The sequence below is a fragment of the Magnolia sinica genome, chromosome 2 (genome assembly GCF_029962835.1).
Source record: "Magnolia sinica isolate HGM2019 chromosome 2, MsV1, whole genome shotgun sequence".
Classification (NCBI taxonomy): Eukaryota; Viridiplantae; Streptophyta; class Magnoliopsida; order Magnoliales; family Magnoliaceae; genus Magnolia; species Magnolia sinica.
Genome location: NC_080574.1, coordinates 18,157,879 through 18,181,474, shown reverse-complemented (window position 1 = coordinate 18,181,474; position 23,596 = coordinate 18,157,879). Strand labels below are relative to the sequence as shown.

At 40.0% G+C, this 23,596-nt stretch overlaps 1 protein-coding gene across 1 annotated transcript in view; it reads left to right on the top strand.

Moving 5' to 3' along the window:
- The window catches only part of LOC131236492 (protein virilizer homolog), a 60,920-nt gene that overhangs the window by 24,233 nt on the left and 13,091 nt on the right, over nucleotides 1-23,596 (top strand). Inside the window, exons 4-16 of the mRNA XM_058233712.1 lie at nucleotides 492-615; nucleotides 13,411-14,079; nucleotides 14,232-14,600; nucleotides 14,680-14,784; nucleotides 14,949-15,131; nucleotides 16,023-16,164; nucleotides 16,246-16,427; nucleotides 16,546-16,631; nucleotides 16,709-16,757; nucleotides 17,376-17,442; nucleotides 17,551-18,029; nucleotides 18,117-18,216; nucleotides 20,831-20,964. Coding sequence (XP_058089695.1) covers nucleotides 492-615; nucleotides 13,411-14,079; nucleotides 14,232-14,600; nucleotides 14,680-14,784; nucleotides 14,949-15,131; nucleotides 16,023-16,164; nucleotides 16,246-16,427; nucleotides 16,546-16,631; nucleotides 16,709-16,757; nucleotides 17,376-17,442; nucleotides 17,551-18,029; nucleotides 18,117-18,216; nucleotides 20,831-20,964 — 2,689 coding nt within the window. The remainder of the gene's footprint in view (nucleotides 1-491; nucleotides 616-13,410; nucleotides 14,080-14,231; nucleotides 14,601-14,679; nucleotides 14,785-14,948; nucleotides 15,132-16,022; nucleotides 16,165-16,245; nucleotides 16,428-16,545; nucleotides 16,632-16,708; nucleotides 16,758-17,375; nucleotides 17,443-17,550; nucleotides 18,030-18,116; nucleotides 18,217-20,830; nucleotides 20,965-23,596) is intronic.

Here is a 23,596-nt window from a genome sequence, read left to right as displayed (position 1 = left end):
TATGCTGCTGTAAGCTTGTAATAGGAGTGGTCCTAACAAACACATCACACATTTCCTCTCTAGAGCATGTGATTTGTCACAGAGGTGGTCAGTGTGATATTTGCTCATGCTGATGGTGATATTATTGGAGTTCGGGAGGTCAGATTAGGTTTGACCAGACTTCAGAGAAGGAGAGTTTTGACATTGGTGTCATCTACTGAGCAAGTTGACGATCCTAGTCCCGCTGCCTTCATGGTTTGCATGGTCACGCCACCTTTATGTCAATCATGAGAAATTATTAAGAAGTTCCGTGGTTTTCATATTGTCACGAGTAAGATATTTATATTTCTGTTCACATTAAAAAAAAATATTTCTGCTGATAATTAAAAAGACCACTTGTTGCTTACATGTTAAGATTACTTAATTTTTCTAATTTATATGCCCGTGCAAAGTCAGGGCACATCGCAAATGTTTTAATAGTGTGATCTTATGCTGAGTATTATCTTATACAGGGCTACTTCACCTCCTTCATTTGCTTTGGAGGTTTTTGTTCAGAGTGAAGGGGAGCCTCGCTTTAGGCGTCTTTGTCAGCCTTTTTTATATTCTCATTCTTCGTCCAACGTGTTGGAAGTTGAGGTACTGAATTATTGAATTTTCTTTGTGGCCAATTGTCACTCCCTCTCTCCATATGTTGCCTACAGGATCAGTCACTTACCTATGTATGTGGTGAAGTGATATATCATAAATGCTTTCATGGCACAACTAACTATACTTGATGCCTGGAGGAATCTTTTCTTGTGGTTTCTTTTATTTTGCAATATTTTTTCATTGCCAGTTGGCTTGCTCTATAGGATTATGGTCTCTTACTTGATCCAGGTATTTAAGTTGTTCACTTGGTACTGCTTTTATATGTATCTATTAGGAATATATATATTTTTTCTGTGTGTCATTGTATAAAAAACATAGTTTCATGATGGCAATGCCAGAGTTCCTCCCAGAGCTTACCAGTATCAGCTCTGTTTTTAAGTGAAGTACCTGTACTTTTCTGCTTGCTGGCTTTCAAAGTGCAGTAAGACGATGGGAACCTTCAAAGCTCAGAGAAAGTTGAAAAAACATTCTGCAGAATGCCTTTCCCTTTCATTCTTTGTTGTTTGTTAACTTCATTTTTTTTTTCCCTTTTTTTAATATAATGATAACATTGATATTATGAAGGGATGCGACATGTACAACACCCTTATAAATAAGTACAGTGACTACAAATCTCTGCATTATATTTGATTTTTTTTTTTTTTTTTTGATAAGTGATAATAATTTTATTAAAGAAAAAACTACAAAGCCACCCAAGAAGAGGACACCAAAGCACAATTCCTGAAAGCCTTAATATTAAAGGCCCACTCTATTACATCTGAAACATCTAAGACCTGCATCACCGATTATGGAAGCATCTATTGTTCCTCTCTCTCCATAGTGCCCATATACCAGCCAAAAAGTCTAATCTCCAAAGCATCCTACCTCTCCTCTCATTCCCACCCCTCTGCCAAATGAGAAAGAGGCTATCTATCGAGTCAGCATAACCCAATTCATGCTGAAGACTGACAAAATCCCAGATCACAACTCGTAGCAAACAGGCAATGAATGAAAAGATGGTCAGTCGTCTCCTCATCTTGCATGCACAAGATGCAAACATTGGTAATCACCATCTTCGTCTTCTATAGGTTGCTAACAGCGAGCACCTTATTCTTTCCCACCAACCGGGCCAACACAACAACCTTGGGAGACCCAGGAGTAACCTGTAAAAAGATCTAAATGAGAACTGGCCAGACTTTTCTTTATTCCAAGCCATCGAGTCCTTTTTACCCAGTGATGGGCAAATGCATTGAAGACGCTTTAGCAAGCTGATGAACTTGCCAACTTCCCCATCTGACAAGTTTCTCCTGCACGAAGGGGACCACACCACCTCATTCCTTAAGATTGAGATACACTGGGTGATTGTAACGTTCACGTCCAGGGATAGAGCAGCTAGCCTTGGAAATCTTCTCCAAGCGCTCTCTCCCACCCATATATCATCCTAGAACCGGATCCTTGATCCATCTCCTAAAGTGAATCCAACACCTTCCTTGACTTTTCTACTCATTCTGACTATCGATTTCCATAGAGCCGATGTGCGGTAAAGAGAAGATTGAAGAATCCCTCATTCTCCACCCTCCCTCCATTGCGAGTAGTGTTCGAAGTATCGGTATTGCTACAAGTTTCGCTGACTAGGGATATAGAAACAATATCGATATCACCAATAATATTGTTGATAACTAGAAATGCTGGAAAAGATGGGAAAAACGGTGGAATTTTCAGCGAAATTTCAGGATATGTTAAAATGTACATATTTGCATATTTAGAAATAAAAAAAATTGAAAAAATGCATATATAATAAGTTTCCATTTAATGGAGCCTTAAAAGCATGTGTTGTTTTAAGAAATCAGTCCAACCATTCCATCCAGCATATTTAACCATCCAACCTTTCATCCAAACGTCCATCGATATTGCAAAATATCAACAACACATGATATTTCACCAAAAAATCATCAATAATTGGAAAGGAAATGAAAGATTGTGGTCTCAATATCGCGCATGTTGCAATGAAAAAGACAGCTTGGAACAGAAAAAGAAGAGCTTCCATCTTATGGATTGGAAGCAGGTCTGCAATCACATCAAAAATGGGGGAGCTGGCATAAAGGACTTAAGAACGATGAATTGTGCCCTTCTCGGAAAATGGATATGGAGGCTTGAAACAGAAAAAGACAGCTTGTGGAAGGAAATGTAAATATGGTATTTCCGAGGGTGGCTGGTGGACCAAAGACTCTTCCTCGCATAGCGCCTCTGCCATTTGGAAGGGGATCCTCCGGATGAAAAACGAAGTGATCCAGAAGATTGGATTCGAGGTTGGCAAAGGAGACTGCATTGGTTTTTGGACAGATATCTTGCTGGGAGACATCCTGCTGAAAGATAAATTCCCCAAATGTTTCGCCTGGCTGTGAAGAAAGATAGCGTCATCGCTGATTGCTACGACGTTGTAGCAGACAAAGTCGTTTGGAACATCCAACTCCGGAGGAACTTGGAAGATTGGGAAATCGAAGAATTTGTGCAGCTTCTTGACCTCGTCCCGCACGCAAACCTGATTCAGACAATACAGGACAAACTCATTTGGAGGTCAGACAAATCTTCCAATTTCTCTGTCAGGTTGCTTTGCAAGCAGCTCAGGTATGGTAATGCAACCTCTCGTGATATTCATTTTATATGGAAGTACCCGGTCCCCCCAAAGCTTCAGGTGTTCGTTTGGCTTGGCTGGAAACAGAAAAATCCTTACTGTCGACAACCTTAGAAGAAAAGGGATGATCCTTACTAATGTGTGCATTTGCTGTCTGAAAGCGGAAGAAACTGTTGAGCACCTTCTCATCCACTGTCCGTTCATCTCGGCCATTTGGGCAGATTTCCTTTCCTGCTTTAAAATCAGTTGGTGTTTTCCCAAAGATGCGGACCTCTTGCTGAAAGCTTGGCTTGGTATCAGAATAGGAAAACTGAAAACTCGCCTATGGAGGATGGCGATCCTTGCCATTTGGTGGGCTGTGTGGACCGAAAGAAATAGCAGAATCTTCAAAAACGAAGCTAAATCCCCTCAGTTGGTTGCCTCCTTTGCCAAATGTTTAATAGCGGAATGGGCCTATTACATTGTCGACCTTAAGAATACCGATTTTGCTTTTCTAGGGGCTTATCTAGTTTCTGCTCCCTCAGCAGATTCTAGCTAATGTAGCTCTGTTTTCTTTTAATTCAATCAGTTATCTTTCAAATAAAAAAATAAAATAAATAAAATAAATAAAATATCGCGCATGTTGCTATATCAATATTATCGAGATTTATTAATATTATCAATGACAAATTGAACACTACATACAACCACGTGCTCATGAAAAAAAATTGAAATTTTTTTTTCTAATAAACAAAATTCTGATGATATCAAATACGTTGGTGATATTATTGAAATATCATCGATACACTTATGATACAAACATCACCTAGATTTTACTTAGTCAAAAATATTGGCGATACATTGGCGATATTGATGCATTGGCAATACAAGCGACACTTAGAATTTGCATAGTTGAAAATATTGACGATTACATTAGTGATATTGATTCGTTGGTGATACTTAGTGATACATTGCTAATACTTAGAATTTTCGATACTACTAGCGTTATCGGTATTGCTACCGGTGTTATCGGTATCGCTGAGCTGGAGATAAGGATAATATCGGAGATATTTCGATAATATTGGAGATAATTCAAACACTGATTGCGACCACTGATGTGGCCTTGATTTACATCACATTGGGGGCCTAGATTGATGTGATGTAAATCAAGGCCACATCAGTGGTTGTGATGGGTATTCTATACCAGATCAATGGTCCAATTGGACTATGGGACTCACAAGTCCATAGGTCTTATTGTTTCATTACTCGCTAAAGTTAGAATTAGCCATGATTTGTTGCATAAGTTTCCCTTTATACTTATTTTGTGGTATCAATTGATGTCTGAGTGATACGAACTGGTCCTGTTTGAAAACCTATTAACTTTCAACGGGCCCAATATGCAATCTTGATATCATTTATGTCAGTCATGTCCGATGTACAGAAAACATGTATGGTTGTGATGGGATTCAATGATTGGTATTTCAGTCGTTTTTAATATTTTATTGAAACAAATGGTTTCAAGTTATGAATTGTTTGGATTTTATCAAGGTTTCTTCTTTGTTGAGGATTAGTATATAAACACGAAACTCTTTTATGATTGTTGATGGTGATTTGATTTGAATAAAGTTATTTTAGCATAGCCTGTGTTGCTGCCATTCACCGTAAGTATGTGTTGCTTTACTTTCAAGTTGATTAAGACTAAAAAGCTGTTGGATCTACATCAACAGCCCCCTTCAACAAATTTGGAGGTTTTAATAGTTTATGCTAGTAGACTATTCTTGCATAGAAATAGTCCATTATGTGGTATAGTTATCTGTCATGTAGCACTTATGGAAGAATCTGGAGCCTAATCTGGCTTGTACCTTCAGTGTAATCTATTCTAGTTCTAGATCTTTCAATCTTGCTGCACCATAGGTGTACCATCGGACACATGCACAGCACACCATATATTTTACTTATGTATCTGTGACAACACATTCTCAGATAGGTATGTGTTTACATTCATCCACAAACAGATATGGCTCAACTCATGATATATGAGTGGCTTGTAACCTATCCTACTCTGCCTAATCATGTTAGCAAGTACCTTGATGATCTTCAATTTTAAAGTATTAGCAACTAAATCTTACCATTTACTTTCAAGAAAAACTAAAAGTTATACGATTCGGGTAAAAATGATGGGCCACATAAAGGTCTTTATGCCGCCTTAACTCACATAGGTTCTCAATTGCCATCTGAATCTTCCATTTCTGTTTCGTGTTGATCTTCCTGGTATTGCCTACCAAAAAGATCCACGATCCCCTTTAGTCACGGGTTTGCTCTCACAAACTGCCAGTGATGGAAACTTCTGATCCTGCTATGTCACTGGTCTTGGGCTCCATACTTCAACTTTATTGTCTGTATCCATGAATATCACTGTAGAGATATCTTCTGGGAATTCATTCAAATGTGATTCATCTCCTCTTTTTTGGCATTTTCCTTTTGCCTGATCCTTTACTTCTCAAATTTGGAGACAATGTCACGTTTCCTCTTAGATTGACCATATGTTGTTTGTGTCAGCAAAGACCCCCTTACACATCCATAGTCCACAAAACATGTATCTGACCACTCTGTTCTTATGGTTTGGTTTCAGCAAAGAATTGTATGCTTATCCCAACTTTGAGTAGCTTTTGTCACCCAAGTAGTTACCAGAACAGGTTGTAGAAGAAATTTATACCAAAAAAAAAAAAAAAGGAAAACAGAAAAGTGGGAAGAACAAATATAAAGAAGGAAAAACAAAAAATAATAACTCGTTGCGAAGGCAATGGATGTTCGATGGGCCAATCTTAGCTGAGATTTTTCTCAAATCTATGTCTCGGGAATGCAATAAGATAATCACCAAGGAAGAAACAAAGAAATAATAAGGTTTCGGGAATGATCCGTATAATCCACAAGTCAAATCTAGTGATCAATCTCCCCTTTCTTCAATGCAGACAACACTTGCCTAAAGGGAAACAAGCATGCTATAACCCAAGAAAACATGCAAAACTGATTTTTATTCGAAATTAGATTTAGCTGTTTACGTGCATAACAGTCTTTTTGTAGACCTTTCACAAATAGAAAAAAACCAATATAATCATAACCATCCGTGACTTACCCGTTAATGTCAATAAAACATTGAAGATATCCGAAATACTTTCGAGTACACTTGAATCCTATCACAACCAGTGTTTTAAGTATTGATGATATTGGCCGATATATCCCACGATATATCTCGTATACCACCTGTGCGATACGAAATGCACAAGTAGTGGGATATATCCCACATGTTCGATCCGGTGAGCATTTTTGATTTTTCGATTTTTTTCGTCTTCTTCTGTAAATCATGTTAAATCAGTGTCTAATTGTTACAAATCCATGATTTTAGATTGAGAGCTTCGATTTTGAGATTTGGAGGAGATGGGCTGAGTTGCGGAAGATTGAAAAAAATAAAAAATTCCCAATTTCTTGCAAATCAGTTGCAATTTTCAAGTCCGAATATAAAATCAAACACGTAACCTAATCCAGTAATTCTTCTTGTTCTTTTGAATGTATTGCTTGTGTTTCCACACATCTTCTTAAATTTATAAATTATATAAATAGACTTTGAATATACTTGCATCAATTCAGTTAGAAAACGCATTGATTAGGACCCCATACAAAGAAAACCTATTATGTGCACTTGTTTTTTGTAATGTTTTGATTTATAGGTGATTATTGATATCTTTTTTAACAATCACTGAAGTTTCATTGAAAAATTCGACCAATTTCCCAATGTTTCCCAATGTTTCCCCATGTTTCCAACAACAACGATACATTACGCGATACAACTGATATATCCCATGTGATAACCAATACGTATCCGTATCCCAAGGGTGCGATACGTAATGTGATACCAATATTTCGAACACTGGTCATAACCATATACAGTTTTTCTAAATTGGTCATAACTCAAACAATATTGGAATTGCATGATCTTGTGCTTATTTGAAAGCTAACTCAATAAACTTTCAAACAACAATTTCTTGATGTTCTATAAGTTCTAACATCATTTGTTGTCCAGAAAGCGACCCACCAAAAGAGTAATGAAAATACTTAAGGGAAACTGGTTCAACTTATTCCAACTCCTATTGCTGGCTAATAACCATTTACCTGGTCTAGAATGGACATCAGGACAGTTAATCTTACTTTAGATTAATCTAGACCCTCAAATTGGTCTAGATCTTCAATGTGGATGGTTGGATAATCCGGATCCTTGATCAGGACCCTTCAATGGCCCTGATCTTTGATGGGATAGTGTGTAGCCATCTAGTTGCATCATATTTGTTCTTAAATGCTATGTGCAGATTTTTGTTATTTACTTATTTTCATCATAAAGTTGTTCCTGAAGCACAACTTTTTAATGCATTTATCTGAAGAATAACAAATGAAATTGGAAAACGATGATGTGAAAACTTTCAGTAGACAGAATGGTGCTATTTCAAGGAAACTAGCATATTTGGGAAAGGACTGAGGTGGCTCTTGGGATTAGGTAAAAAAAAAACAATAATAATAAATTCAAGAGAGGACAATGAAAAATAAAATCTTATTTTTTCGGATTTGAAGATTCAAAGGAATCTACCATTTACAAACCATCAAGCATGAAGTGAAAGAAGAAGGATCTTAGGGACGAAAGATAGAGTGGCTTCACACCCTCTAGGCTTTTATCCAAAGATCTAGCCTTCACAACGATGAAGGAAGATGAAAGGACACGCGTCAGAAGATGAAGGAAGATCTAGCCTTCAACCGGGACACGCGTCAGAAGAATAACGGGCAGGTGTTGCTAGCTACCCACTCGTGTCGCCTTCTGCACGGCCCAGCGCACCCCGATTTTTATCCTCCGAATATTTCAGGTAGCTCCCCACCTGTTTCAATGGTATATCCCATGGGTTATGCAGCAGTGACACCCATCGGTCCAGCAAAGTCAGTGCTATATCCAACGGGCGTTTTTAAGCGTCCTCGATCAGAACCAGTCGTGAGTATCATGCAGGATCACGCCACGTACGCCAAATGTTTTGACGAAGGACTTTCCAGGTTTTGTGTCGAGCATCTGGAGGAACTACAGAGATCAGTTTCATCCAAACACATCCCCGAGCCAAGCATCAAAGGTTCACCTGAAGCTTACTCGAACTCAACTTTGATAATCAGAGAGGACTGTCTGCTTCAGGATTCTCATTTTCTAACGGAACTCGACGACGAGGTAGACAGTATTTCCTCCCTCCATTCCTCTCTCAGAACGGAGTTAAACGACCCAGGTTCCCCGCAACATGGAAGTTCATCAGACGCGGAGTTATCCCTCGCACGGTTCTTTGAGGAAGACCAGTAGATTGTTGATGCCATACCTCTGCAGATGAAGGCAGGCAACTTTGCAGAAGAAACGGAAGGCCAAGACAGCCAAGAATCGTCGGACAGGAACACCTTGATCGCTAAGGATATTCAGAAGAAGAGATGGGTTAGGGACGTGGTGGGTCACATCGGGAGATCGATCGGTCTGTCCTTCGGCGACCACCCGGAGGATTTCATCTCCTTGTTCCATTGTATAGAGTCTCGTGGACGACCGTTATCCCCATCCATTTCTCCAAAAACCAGGCGTCCCAAGATCAACTATAATAGGGAACTACAAGCTCTCTGCTTTGATGCGGTCCTATCCGATGGGACTGTTTGGGTTTCGGCCATTGAGGGTCGAAGGGGCAGGACTGTTTCTAGATGATTATTCTTTCTTGGAACGTTCGTGGGGTGGGTTCTAGCCGGAAGCGAAGCATCATAAAAGACGTGTTCCAGAAGTAAGGTCGACATTATTTGTCTGCAGGAAACTAAAGTCCCCAACTTCTCTGACGGCCTTTCTCGTTCGCTGTGGAAGATGAAAGACAGCAAATGGGTGACGTTGAATGCGTCTGGCAGTTCGGGAGGGGTAGTTATGGCGTGGAATTCCTCAGTTTGGTCCCTAGAGCACAATTGGGTGGGTAAGTTCTTCGTATCTATCGTTCTCAATCAGTTAAATTCCAATTTCTCGTCTCTTCTCTTTGGTGTATGGCCCTTGTCAAGCAGTTAGAAGGCATGAATTCTGGGAGGAGCTAGACCACGTCAGGGAGTCATTCAATGGTCCATGGTGCATAGGCGAGGATTTCAATATTATCAGATATGTAGAGGAAAAATCCAGCGACAGAAAAGTTTCTCCAGCGATGAGGCAGTTCTCCAAATGGATCAAAAATCACGCGCTGATCGACCTTCCTCTCCAAGGCGCCAGATACACATAGACGAATGACAGGGCTAATCCAATACGCGCGAGATTGGATAGGTTCCTCGTTTCGACAGAATTCCTCGATCATTTCCCTCTCTTAACTCAATCGACGCTTCCTAGGCCCACCTCTGATCATTGCCCGGTTATTCTCAGCTCCATCGAGGAGAATTGGGGGCCCAAACCTTTCCGTTTCGACATCTCCTGGTTGAGAACAGATGGTTTTTATCAATATTGTCTGACTGGTGGAAGGGTTTCTCAGTAACAGGCTATGCAGTGTTTAGATTATTTAAGAAGCTCAAACTCCTCAAAGGCAAACTCAAAGAATGGAAGAACTTGGTTCTTCGTAAAAGATAGATAGAAACGGCGGCGATCCTAGAAGAGATCTTCCTCGCAGATTCCCTGGCTGAAGAAGGTCCGATGACAGCTGATAGTTGGTCCCGACGGGCCAACCTTTTTCATTGTTATTCCGCTAGAACCCTCGAAGACGAGATTTCCTGGAAACAAAAATCCCGCAGTACCTGGATTTCGAAAGGTGACAAGAAAATGAAATTCTTTCACAATATGGCCAGTATGCGTGCGAGAACTAATAAAATCAAAGTTTTAGAAGTAAACGGGGTCCGGATCGATTCTCAGGAAGAAATATCGGAAGCAGCAATTGATTACTTCAGCTCTTTACTTCGAAAAGAGAATTGGACCAGACCGAAGATCGATCTTATCCCATTCGATCATCTCTCAGCAGAAGAAGCCTCGTCGTTACAAGCCCAGTTCTTGACAGCAGAAGTCAAGGAGGCGATCAGCTCATTATCGGGCGATAAGGCTCCAGGTCCCGACGGATTCCCGATGGTTTTCTTCCAGACATTTTGGGAGGTTTTACAGGGGGATATTATGGCTTTCGTCTCAGAATTTCACGACCGCAGCCGCTTGTCCAAAGAGTTAGGAGCAGCTTTCATCGCCCTCATCCCTAAGAAACAAGGAGCTTTGACGCTGAAGGAATTCCGGCTGATCAGTCTAGTAGGCGGGCCGTACAAGATCTTGGCTAAGATTCTCGCTACTCGGATTAGAAATGTAATGGGGAAGCTCATCTCTGACAATTAGAGTGCATTCATCGCAGGAAGACAGATCATTGACAGCGCTCTCATTGCCAACGAGTGTCTTGATACCATCCACAAGGCCAAGTCTAAATATATTCTCTGCAACCTAGACATCGAGAAAGCATATGACCACGTGGACTGGGAGTTCCTCCAGTACATGTTGCAGAAAATGGGGTTCGGTGCGAGGTGGTGTGGCTGGATAAAGGAGTGTGTTGGAACATCGTCCTTTTCGATTATTCTCAACGGGTCTCCTAGGGGTTATTTTGCCAGTTCGAGGGGCCTCCGACAGGGAGATCCCCTGTCTCCGTTTCTCTTTCTAATTGTGGGTGAAGCTTTTTCTAAAATGCTGCAGAAAGGAGTAGACGTTGGGATCATTGGAGGAGTCCATATCAGTAACATGCCCCCCATCTCTCACATTCAATACGCGGATGATACCTTGCTTTTCAGTGAAGCCAATATAGATAAGGTGAGCAATCTTCGCACCATTATCTGTTGCTTCGAAGTGGTCTCGGGCCTGCGAGTTAATCTGGCGAAATCCAAAATCATCGGTGTCAATATGGAAGATTCGGAGGTCTCGGAGTTTGCCGGAATTCTCAACTGCTCTATAGCCGCACTCCCAGCGACGTTTCTCAGCCTTCCCCTCTCTGTGGGAACCCCCCTTTCATCGATGTGGGCCAGAGTCATCGATAGATTTGACAAATATCTTGCCTCTTGGAAATGCAAGTATATTTCTTTGGGGGGTCGTCTTACGATGATTAAAGCCGTCCTTTCCAGTCTCCCCTTATACTTCATGTCTCTATTTAAATGTCTAAGAGGCATATTGAACAAGTTAGAAAGACTAAGACGCGATTTTCTTTGGTTCGACATAGGGGAGAAGAAAAAATTTCACCTGGTTGACTGGAACAAGGTTTGTCTCCCCATTAAAGACGGTGGTGTTGGTGTCAGAAAGTTGAAATGGATGAATAGGGCGCTCCTTGGAAAATGGACTTGGCGGCTCAGATCCGAACCTGGTGCCTTGTGGAAAACATTAGTCAAGTGTAAATACGGCCGGTCTGTTGGAGGATGGTGGACCAAAGATTCAACTGCTTATAGAGCGTCTGCTATTTGGAAAGGAGTGCTTTAGATAAAACAAGAATTTATGAAAGGGATCCACTTTTCGGTCGGTAATGGGAAAAATATTTCGTTTTGGTACGACGTTTGGATTGGAGAGGGGCCCCTAAAAGATGCCTTCCCTTGGGTATTTCGCCTCACCATTAACTGGACCGCAACTGTCTCAGGCTATTATTCCTTCTCTAGGTCCAAGTTAGTTTGGGACATTCAGTGTCGCAGGAATTTGCTTGATGACGAAATAGCCGAATTGGCTAACCTCTTGTCTCTTCTCAACAACTACGACCTAGACCAGCAAGAATCAGACAGCATTCGCTGGTATCAGGAAAAGAAAGGGACCTTCTCAGTCAAGTCTCTATATCACCGCATTACCAACAACCCTCGCCCTCCCTCTATTCCTCTCAAAGATCTGATGTGGAGATACAAACTGCTGCCTAAGATCGCTGTTTTCTGCTGGTTGGTCAGTAACAGGAGACTTCTGACAGTAGACAATCTTAGGAAAAGAGGCATGTGCATTCCTAATATTTGCCTTTGTTGTATGGCAGAAGCAGAATCGGTGAACCATCTCTTTATTCACTGCCCTCTAACGATGCAATTATGGGCAGCAGTATTCTCTTGGTTCAATATTTCTAGGGCCCTCTCCTCCTCTCCAACCAATCTGCTTACAGCATGGCACGGGGCAGATTTTGGCACTCAGAAAAACCAGATCTGGAGAAGATCGTTAGCGGCAGTGTGGTGGGCGATTTGGGAAGAACGCAATCAGAGATGTTTCGAAGGAAAGTCTAATGTAGCTGGGTCTATCATCAGAAGGGTTCACTTCCTCATTGTGGATTGGGATTCCCACTCTCTGCAATCTGTCCCTTTGGCCTTGCTTTAGTTCTCTTTTCTTTTTGCCTTTTGTCGAGTTTGGTTTGCTATCTCAGCGGGCCATCTCTCCTTGTTTCCTTTTCTTTTTTCTTTAATATAATATTTTGTCACTTCTCAAAAAAAAAAAAAAAAAGGAAGATGAAAGGAAGAAAGGATCTCTGTGAGGCCTCCTCAGAAATTTCTCCAAATTCACAATTAGGGCTGGACGTCCCCTCTTACTTTATTTTATAGCTAAAATTGGTTAAAATGACAATTCTACCCTTTTAGTAACAAAAGCAAAAATACCCATTATGTCCTAAAAAAGTAAAAAAGTTTAATCTACCCTCCTAAAAGTTCAATCACAAAGTAAAATGTTCATATCATCAAGTAACATAAAAGAAAGTAACATAAAAGAACTAACTGACAAAATGGTCCAACATAATCCAATCATCGGATGGCCCCATGATGGGACACAAGACGATCTAATGGATGGACAATCATGTAGACCATGATCAATGGTGAGATGATCTCCAAATATGATCCATGCCATCCATGCTGTTCTAATGCTCGCCGATGACCACTGGTGATTGCCATTAGTCGCCTAGCTAAAGTGAAAGTGCCGATGTAGCCTGTCGACGCCTACATCTCTGATATGTATGGAGTGCGGTGTGATGTCCGCATCACCAGCTTTTTTGTTCAATTCTTTGGGATTGAAATCGTTGTTTCATTATGTTGAAATCTGCTACTTGATTTATATTTTGCTTTTGCTTATTCTTGATCATCTTTTTTAGTTGAGAACACCATATTCTGACTTGGTTGTCCTCTTGGTAATGCCTAACTTGATGCAGGCTGTAGTTACAAACCATTTGGTAGTAAGAGGCAGCTACCGCAGCCTTACCTTGGTGGTATATGGAAACACTGCAGAGGATTTGGGACAGTTTAACATAGAATTTGATTTGGATAATTCTTTGGCCAACTTAGTTTGTTCACCTGCAGAGGGAAAGCTTGAAGACCTCCCTCCTGCATTGAATTTAAGTAGCTTGACATTTGAGCAATCCATGTGTTCTCCAAAGTCATTGTCTCTTCCAGTTGCTGAACCAGATCTTTCAGTCGAAATGAAGCAGTTTCTGCATTTGACTCTTAAGATTTGTCAACTGTCTGATCATGAGGATACTATTCAGAAACTTGCAAGTATTGTAGCATTAGCAGTCTCTTCCTATGTGTCTAGCGATTTATGTGGCACAATGACAACTTCGAATCAACACAAGCAGGGTCGCATTAGAAGTCCCAAAAGGGAATCCGAGCGCGTTCTTACCGATGCTAGAAATGAGTTGCTTGAACTCTACAAGATGCTGCAGCAAGCATCAGTGAATGCGCCAGATGAGTTACTGGGGGAGGGCATCCTTCTTGAATCTGCGGTAGATTTGCCAACTCCTGAACTACTAGTAGATGTTTTCAACCACTGTTTCCTCTTTAAAAGGAAATCTCCAACCATTGGACTTCCATTGCTTTCTCAGGTGATTTATTTAGGAACTGTTTGGTCTGCTTCATTCAAGTCTTTTGGCTTATTGTTTCACCCTGGTCACAGTGCAAATATCACTAATACTCTCTCTCTCTCTCTCTCTCTCTCTCTCTCTCTCTCTCTCTCTCTCTCTCTCTCTCTCTTCAGAATGAAAACATGATTGTAGGATTAAGTGTGGTTCTTCTCTCGTGTTCCGGAAGAGAAAGTTGTTTTCATTTTGTTAACGGTGGTGGAATGGAGCAACTAGCCCATTTTTTCTCTCCTGAGACCCATAAATCAACAGCCATTACATTAATGCTGCTTGGAGTTGTTGAGCATGCTACAAGATATGCCATTGGGTGTGAAGGATTTTTGGGGTGGTGGCCACGTGAAGATGAGAATGTGCCAATTGGTAGCAGCGAAGGCTATAGCCAATTATTGAAGTTGTTATTGCAAAAGCAACGGCATGATGTTGCTTCTCTTGCAACATATATCCTACATCGCTTGCGCTCGTACGAAATCGCATCTAGATATGAGGTATATTCTCCACTCAGTAACACGTCGGTTTACTGATAAGATTTGTATGTTGACTCTTGCTGCTGTTTCCTTTTGGCAGTCTGCAATATTGTCTGTATTAGGAAATCTCTCTGCTGTTGGAAGGGTTACAGGTGTTAGTTTAAATTCACTTGCCACCGCCAATTCTCAGCTCAAAAGACTCCTGGTTAGTTGCTGCATCAACAACTTTCTAATATATTCTGTTTTTTCAAAGATTGGCATAGATGTTATCTCTAACCACATTTTGTTGCAATTTATTTATTTATTTATTTATTATTATTATTATTATTATTATTATTTTTTCATGTTTGTTGATAAATATCGGTGCAGAAATTGTTAAATTTGCGTGGGCCAATTGAAGATCCTTCACCTGTGTCTTCTGCAACTAGATCGCTTATTCTTGCCCAGTCAGAGGGGTTGTTATCTTATGGAGCAACAATTAACTTGATTGCATCATCTAAATATTGCTTTTCTAACTGGGATATTGACACACACTTGTTGTCGCTTCTCAAGGTATAGTGTTCCGATAGCTCTATCTAGTTCTCATTGTCAGTTTCGTTGGGTTTTAGTTTGTCATAAGAGGAAATAAATATATGGTTGTGTTTGGTTTGAATTCATCTGGAGTAAAGAAATGTATATCATCATAATCATCAAATCATGATTTAGAAATGGATCCAAATCAAGTCTAAGTGAATGGTTCATACTTAAGATAGCTTGTATGTAACATATTATAATGCAAGTAGATGGTACAAATATATATCTCTATGTTGCCATATTTATCGAAGTATTAGAAAGTATTCTCTATAAATTTTATGTCAACCATATATTATGTTTTTAAATGTTTTTTGACTGGCTTTTCAAATTGTTTTGTTTAGTTAATAACTAATATGAGAGGCTAATTGTGTTGCTGATTCACTTGCACAGGAAGGGATCCTCAGGTCTTGGCTTTGAATAGGGGACTCTTATCCATTGCCTTAATGGATTTCTAAAGCTGTTTTCGTTTTATTGAACTTTTAATAAATTCATTGTTAACATCCTTAAAAAAATAATTATTGATGATTTAAAAAAGTTAATATGCAGGGAAAATGTTAATACTCTAAATGGCTTCTGACTTTTATGTGCCAGCTTATTCCTATGATATATTATATATGTATATTATTAATATTAATTTAGCAGATAGTACACATAGTTATCCCGCCCTAATCTTGCCGTGTCATGTCCTTTTGTTTCAAGGCTTACTATAAACTATTTGATTCGAGAATTGTACTTTCTTTTTTTGAAACTTGACAAAAATTGTACTCTTGTTGCCATTGCTGCCCAATTTGTATACTGATCATGGTTTTGAGTGTGAGCTTAGGAGATACTTTGCAATTTTTACAGTTACAAATGGCTCTGTGAAAACAGGAGAGAGGATTTCTTCCTTTATCAGCTGCTTTGTTGTCATCTCCTGTTTTACGTTCAGAAATAGGCCGCCCTATGGACATTTTTGTGGACATCGCGGCATCGATTGAAGCCATACTTCTTTCTCTTCTCTTTTGTCGATCAGGTTCTACCTGTGTCCTGGGCTTTTTCCTTGATTATTCTAACAGTCTTCATTATATCTATCTTACACAGTCACGTTTCTCAGGCTTAATTTTCCTGCTCCTTCAGCCAGAAGTATCTGCTGCTTGCATCCTTTCACTTCAAGGTGTTGAAGATGTGGATAAGGCAGAGTGTGTGCCTCTTAGATATGCGGCTGTCTTGATATCAAAGGGTTTCATTTGTCGTGTCCAGGAAATTGGAGTGGTTACTGATCTCCATCTTAGAGTCGTTAGTTTCTTCTTCTTCCTCTATGTTTTTTCCCCCCTTTTGATCCCCCCAAACATATCCTTTACACCTTTCCTTTGTCATCTATAGCATCCACTGATTTTACCATGCTTTTATGCAGGTAAATGCTATTGATCGTTTGCTTGCAGCAACTCCTCACTCTGAAGAACTTTTATGGGTTCTGTGGGAACTCTGTGCACTTTCCAGGTAAAACAGGTTGTGTTGACCTTTTTTAATCTAATCCAACATTGATGGTTTCAACAAACACCACCTATAAACTGCAGGTCTGATTCTGGACGTCAGGCAGTGTTGGCTCTAGCATACTTTCCAGAGGTATTGCTAGCATTCGCGTAATTTTTCATTCATACATATGCATACGTACATTACATATATATATGTAGAGAGAGAGAGAGAGAGAGAGAGAGAGAGAGAGAGAGAGAGAGAGAGAGAGAGAGTCATGCTCACGTGCGCACCTTTGCACATGTGTCATGGGCGTCTAATCTGAACGGTCCATGTGATGCGGAATCCCATGAAACCCCAAGGGACAAATTTTCACCCTGATCTAAAATTCTGGTGGGCCATAGCAAAGAGAAATGCAAATCAAGGGAGGAAACTGTTTTCATTTTTCACGGCCCACCAAAGTTTTGGATCAAAGTAAAAATTGGGCCCGGGGGGTTTCATGAGGTGTTGCTTCACATGTACCGTTCAGATTTGGAGTCACATCACGTATGATGAGTTCTCAAAAAAGTTCGCACGAGTTCCGTGCGAAGTGGTGCGCAGCTGACCATTCGGCTATATATATATACACCCCCTCACCCCAGTTATGGCTCAAACATGAGTCCATTTGGCCACCAGAACGAAAAAATCCCTTTAGTTTCTTTCTTTTGGTAGGGCTGTGCTAATTCTCTTGTTTCTCAGCAAAAAAACATTTTTTCCTTCTGTGATGTGTAGGCAGTTGTTGTTTTGATGGAAACAGTACGCTCTATCAAGGAGTTGCAGCCGGCAGCCCCAAATCATGGTAGGTTTGGATAGGTAGTTCTGTTTAGTTGCTCCCTTGAATGTACCTCTTCTTCATGTCTATTGTGCGGCTTGCGCCTTCACACTTGTTTGAAATCCTGGATTTCAGGAACCTCTCCGTTAGGTCTTGCAATATTTCACTTAGCTTCTGAGCTTTTTGAAATCATGGTTACCGATTCAACTTCTTCTTCTCTTTTTGCTTGGATTGGACATGCCGTGGAGCTTCATAAGGCCCTACATTCATCTTCCCCGGGATCCAATAGAAAGGATGCTCCTACAAGGCTGTTGGAATGGATAGATGCTGGTGTAGTGTATCACAAAAATGGGGCTGTTGGACTTCTTAGATATGCTGCTGTTTTAGCATCTGGAGGGGATGCTCAGCTTACTTCAACAAGCATTCTAGTATCTGATTCAATGGATGTTGAGAAAGTTGTTGGAGATTCAGCAAGTGGTTCAGATGTACAGGTAGAGAGTCTGCTGGGGAAGCTTGTCTCTGACAAGTTCTTTGATGGGGTTCCTCTCCGTGATTCTTCTATCGCACAATTGACAACAACATTTCGTATCTTAGCATTCATTTCAGAAAATTCGGTATGAACTACCTTCAATTTTGTACACTTCAGTGCTGGTTGAGATTGGTTAAATCCTTGCTGGCTGAATGTTGTTTTTTTGGTGAAGGCTGTAGCTGCTGCTCTTTATGAAGAAGGTGCAGTGACGCTTATATATGTGGTTTTGGTCAATTGTAAGTCCATGCTTGAGCGGTACTCCAACTCCTATGGTAAGTATTTTTGTCTGATGAAGTGGAAAACCGAATAACAATAGATCAATTGATACTTACTCATCCAATAAGTGGTGTGTGGATCGTAAATCCCTTCCATGATGGAACTGTTATGCACATTTTAACTTCTTATGCTTTGGTTTTTAAATACTTTTAGGTGGCACTGGAATAGTGTATGCTACTTGGATCAGACATCAACTGGATTACTGATTCAGCATATCAATGACATTACACGGGAAGGAGGGATTTCATCTATCCATGAAATGCGTGTGATTCTAAAGAACCACTTTTGTTAGGCAGTTGTAACCAATGCCTATAAAAATAAGGCCACATCAAGGATAGATCGGATCATCTGACCAGTGTGTTTTTTGCACCATAGCCCATGGAATGTGTCTGGAATTGATGGATGGTTCAGATCGATTCATTGGATTGTCCAAATGAACTGATGCAGCCAGGAGCACCATAACTTAGTGCTCTGAGAGCACTGGAGCATTTCTCATACCCACACACAGGCATACACACACAGATATACTTTTACATACATATATATGTTAGAGATTTTGATACACAAGACGAGGGAGGGCCTAAGCACAGCTAGATTTATCAAGAATTGCTTAGGACTAAAGGATTTAAAATTTGTTGGACTAAAACAGAGTATATGGAATTCAATTTTAATAGCAACAAGTGTGGAAATGAGGAATTATTTAAGATTGCTGACTAAGAAGTTTCCAAAAATGACCACTTTTGATATCTTGAGTTGATAATTCATGAGAGTGGAGAGATTGAGAAAGATGTTACCCATAGAATTCAAGCAGGGTGGAAGAAATGGAGATGTGCCTCTGGAGTTTCATGTGAGCGTTCTGTACCACTCAAACTGAAAGGGTAATTTTATAGGATAGCTATAAGACAAGCCATGCTTAATGGGATAGAATGTTGGGCGGTTAAGGAACAACATATTCTTAGGATGAGTGTAGCTGAAATGGGATGTTGAGATGGATGAGTGGCAAGACAAGGATAGAATTAGAAATGTATTCAAGGGAACTTGGGAGCTGCACCAATAGCTAATAAGTTGGGTGGTTTGGTCATGTGCAACGAGACCAAGAACTGTTCCGGTTAGGAGTGAGTTGGTACAAGTTGAAGGCTTGAATGTATGGAGGAATGATCGCATAGTAAAAAGAGAAAAGGTTAGGAGTGACTTGGATGATTTGACAAATGACCTGATGGTGGAGACCAAGACATCGTGATTCATCACTGGTTCACTAAAACACACAATAACCCATAAGAAAAATGTTTCCTTGCACAACTGTATCATTGCTGAAGGAAGAATATAATCGTAAAGGTCACTAATAACCAAATTCCATTCATCATAAAAGCTCACTCATGGCCAAGTTCAAATCAACAAAAAATTGGATTTCAAGGGCATACACAACCAGCGGTTGGTGTATGGTTCATCCACAGTGGGGCCATCAAGTCAATGGCTGGGATTACAGAATCAAGGGCCCTACCTGTAGGGTCTCAAGGCAGGATCCACGTGTAGGGATGCAAGACACAAGGACCCTATACATATCCTTGGACTGAGGATCATATTATTCCTATAGGAATGCTGACATGGTAACAGTACCACCATTAATAGTGGTGGTAACTGGTTCTTACGGGGCCCATGTGATGTGTACATCAGATCCTCCCCAATCCCCATTCATTGGGATAATCCGTCAATGTTAGGTGCCATGGGTTAAAAAAATCAGCCCGTATGGAAATTCAGGTGGGCCAAATCACAAGAATGATTATGAGGGGATGCCCAGCCAGTAAAACCTCCCCATAGGGGTCCAGCGTTTGTGTATATAACATCCAAGCCATTTGTCAGACAGCCCACTAGGATGAAGGGAATAAGGCTGTTCCAAAATTCAGGTGGGCCGCATTATGTGAATTTAGAGGTTTTAGGCATGATTTGATGTTGTTTGCTATGGTATGGCCAACTGAAGTCTTCTATTAGCCTGAATATTGGGCTATATGATGACCATGATGGGGCTAACATGATGGGCGTACCAGATCAGATGCATATACCATGTTGTCCCCATGATAACCTGTTATGTCAAAAGTTGTGCTGTGCTGGTACTGGTAGCATGTAAGCGCACCTCCTTGATATGTATACATGCATTCTTGTAAGTATTAGTGATTGATTCATAAGTAATCACATTATTTTATTATGGTACAATTGGCTCATGAAATGCATGTGGAGAGAGGAAGTGGAAGTGGTTTGCAAGTTGTGGAAGAGGGAAGAATTGGTTGAGAAAAGTAGGTTTCTTTTGGGAGGTTTAGGTTTTGTTGGGACAGGCATAGAATTTGGGGTCATGTTTGAATGATCCAAGTGGTTTGAGGGAGGGAGGGAGTTTGAATGGCCCTTCTTTATATTGAATGGTTTAGTTATTTTGAGTTACTAATTGCAGGTTTTTTTGCCCCTAATTCTCGTTATATATAGTAAAGAGTGTAGTTATGTTTAGTATCATCAATATTTGTACAGTATGTTCCCAATTTGTTCATCTTTCTTGTTTATTAGTTCTTCTTTTCATGATCGGGACATTTTTTTTTTCTTGGAATTGTTTACTTCCAACAGATTACCTTGTTGATGAAGGAGCAGAAAGCAATTCTACCTCAGATTTGCTATTGGAACGCAGTCGTGAGCAGAGCCTAATTGATCTTATGATTCCTTCTCTAGTACTACTAATTACCCTCCTGCTGAAGTTACAGGTACATGGTGTCAAATTTTCATGCCAAATTTAGCTCATCAGGATTCTACGTGGTTATAAATGGCCTTCTGTACTGTTATTTATGTTTTTTCCTTTCCTGTTTTGATCTGCCAGCCAAAATTCTCTATACAATAAAAAAGAAATAGGTAGCTAATTGTGTTCTTGGTGCATAGTTCCTGCATTGATTCACTCTGACTAACAAAATCATCCACTTGGAAGAATAAATTAGCTTCTAAGGTAATGTGCACCATCTTGAATCCAAAGTGGTTGTGGATGTCAAAATCAGCAAACTTATGGACCATGGTAAAGGGCCCTCACCTTTATTCATCAATTTCGCCTATTTGACTACAAGGCTTCCCTCTCAATTGGTATTTTAAGCTATCACATGTGACCAGCATCTTAGCTTCTGCTCATCTTAAGGAATTGGCCCTTAACAGCATAAGGTTTTGAATATCTGTTATGTTATGGCTGTCCCCCCTTAAAAAAAAGAAAAAAATGGGTCATATCAGTGCCAATACAAGGCCTTTACGGCCTACATGGGCAGATATGGCCATAAAGGTCTCATTTTGAAAATTTTAGTTGAAAATTTCTCTCGTTTTCCCACTTTCTTCATTTCATGCATATTTAAATAACAGTTATGTATTGGCTTATACATGAAGGAAATGGTCACCCCCTGTTACTTGATATAGGGATGACTTGATCCAATACGGAAAAAAATGGGCTATATCTGCCGATACGGGCCAATACTCCCTATATCGGCACCATTATGGGGATGATACGGCCATTGCAGGCTGATGTCATGTACCCACAAAAGGGCCACTTCAAACATTTTTATTTTCTGTTTTTATTTTTATTTATTTTTTTATTTTTTCTCATTTTCCGCTTCTTTCTTCATTTCAACCATAAAGCTAAGAAACCAATTTTAAAACTAGATCTGTGCCTATTTTAAGGATCAAAAACACAGAATTTGAGTCGGATTTGATGGATCGAAGCAAAGTGGACTATTTTGGGAAATATCTGAAGGGGTAGGCCATCACTTTTTGCATTTTTCTACTTTTTTTTTCTTTTTCTTTTTTCTATTTGTATATAATAGCCATCTCATCCCCCAAATCAAGCAAATTTGTGTCGGATTCAATGAATCGAAGCAAAGTGGACCATTTTGGGAAATATCCGAAGAAGGGGTAAGCCATCACTTTTTGCATTTTTCTACTTTTTTAGCTGTATTTGTATCTATAAGACCTAATCCACCTAATCATGCTTCATTTGTGTTTGATTTGGGCCAATTATCGTGACTCTCATCAGGTCAAAGAGTGTCCCATTAAACCGTTAAATACAAGTCCAAAACCCGGAAAGAATATATTTGGGATCCTCACATTTTGTTTTTGGAACTTAACAGATATTTTTTGAGATTTCCAACAAAATTTTTTTTTGCTGTTGCTGGGCTGTTTGCCATCAGCCAGATATGCTTGGCTGATATTGGTATGTTTTACCTTGCTTCATTTCAACCATTTCAATCTAGGCCCAATTCAAGGCTCAAAACATAAGATTTGATTGGGATTCAACAAATTGAACTGGAACGAACCATTTTGGGAAATATCAGAAGGGGTAAACCATCACTTTTTTTTTTTCAATCTTCTTGTTGTTGTATTCATGTGTATTGGGGGCTAAATTATGCTCAATTTTTGTTCGATTAGGACCGATTTGGTTTGTTTTCACTAGTTAAAGCTGACAGACAACATTCCATTTGAAGAAAGTTCTGATACACCATTGGGTATGTATTAAAAACACAAAAATGATGCATGGTGATGTTTGACATTTTTTCCTAGTACCAAATATGTTTTTCAAGATTGTTTTTTGTGCTAAAAAAAAAAACCAACTGATACAGGCCTGTGTTGTCTGATACGCTCCATTTCATACCTCTTTGGGCCTGGCCTATATGCCCACTGTTATGCAAAACCTTGGGTGTGGTGCCCGGTGGCAACCACAAGCTCCTTATATTGGAGGGCAATATCAGGTTTGTAACTGATCTCTCCTTCTCTCTCAAAGAAAAAAAAAGGCGGACAAACCAGTTAAGCCCTCACTAAACAGAGGGAGGTCTACGCAAGAATAGAGAGGTAAAACAGAGGAACTTTGTCCACAATTTCCATTGCCGCTTATAAAAATACTTTGCACGGTCTGTTTTTGTGCCCTGGTTAAGAGTGAAAAGAGAAATAATCCAATCTTTGATGGATTTAGAGGATGAGCAGAACTTGGTGGAAAGAATGAAGAACTGCTTGTTGAAATGGGTTCTCCCTTCATGTTAGTTCCTCAGGATCTTGGCCTTGGATGTTCTGAATGACTTGTTCGCAGTGGTCATGAGTGAACCTGAAGAAGTAGAAACCATTGCGCAAAGCTCTGCACCTCTTGCTGGTCATTACAAATTGAACTTTGACGGCTCTTCCTTGTTCAACACAGGCCTAGTAGAATCGTAGGGGTTTTGAGGGATAGAAGGGGATGTCCTTATGGTGTTTATGGGCCACCTAGTGATGGTATTGCATATTTCATAGAAGCTAAATCCTTTTGTGTCTTTGAGAATTTTTAGCTCTAAATTCATGTCCTTTGATTGTTGAGGGTGACTGTAGAAACCATTACCT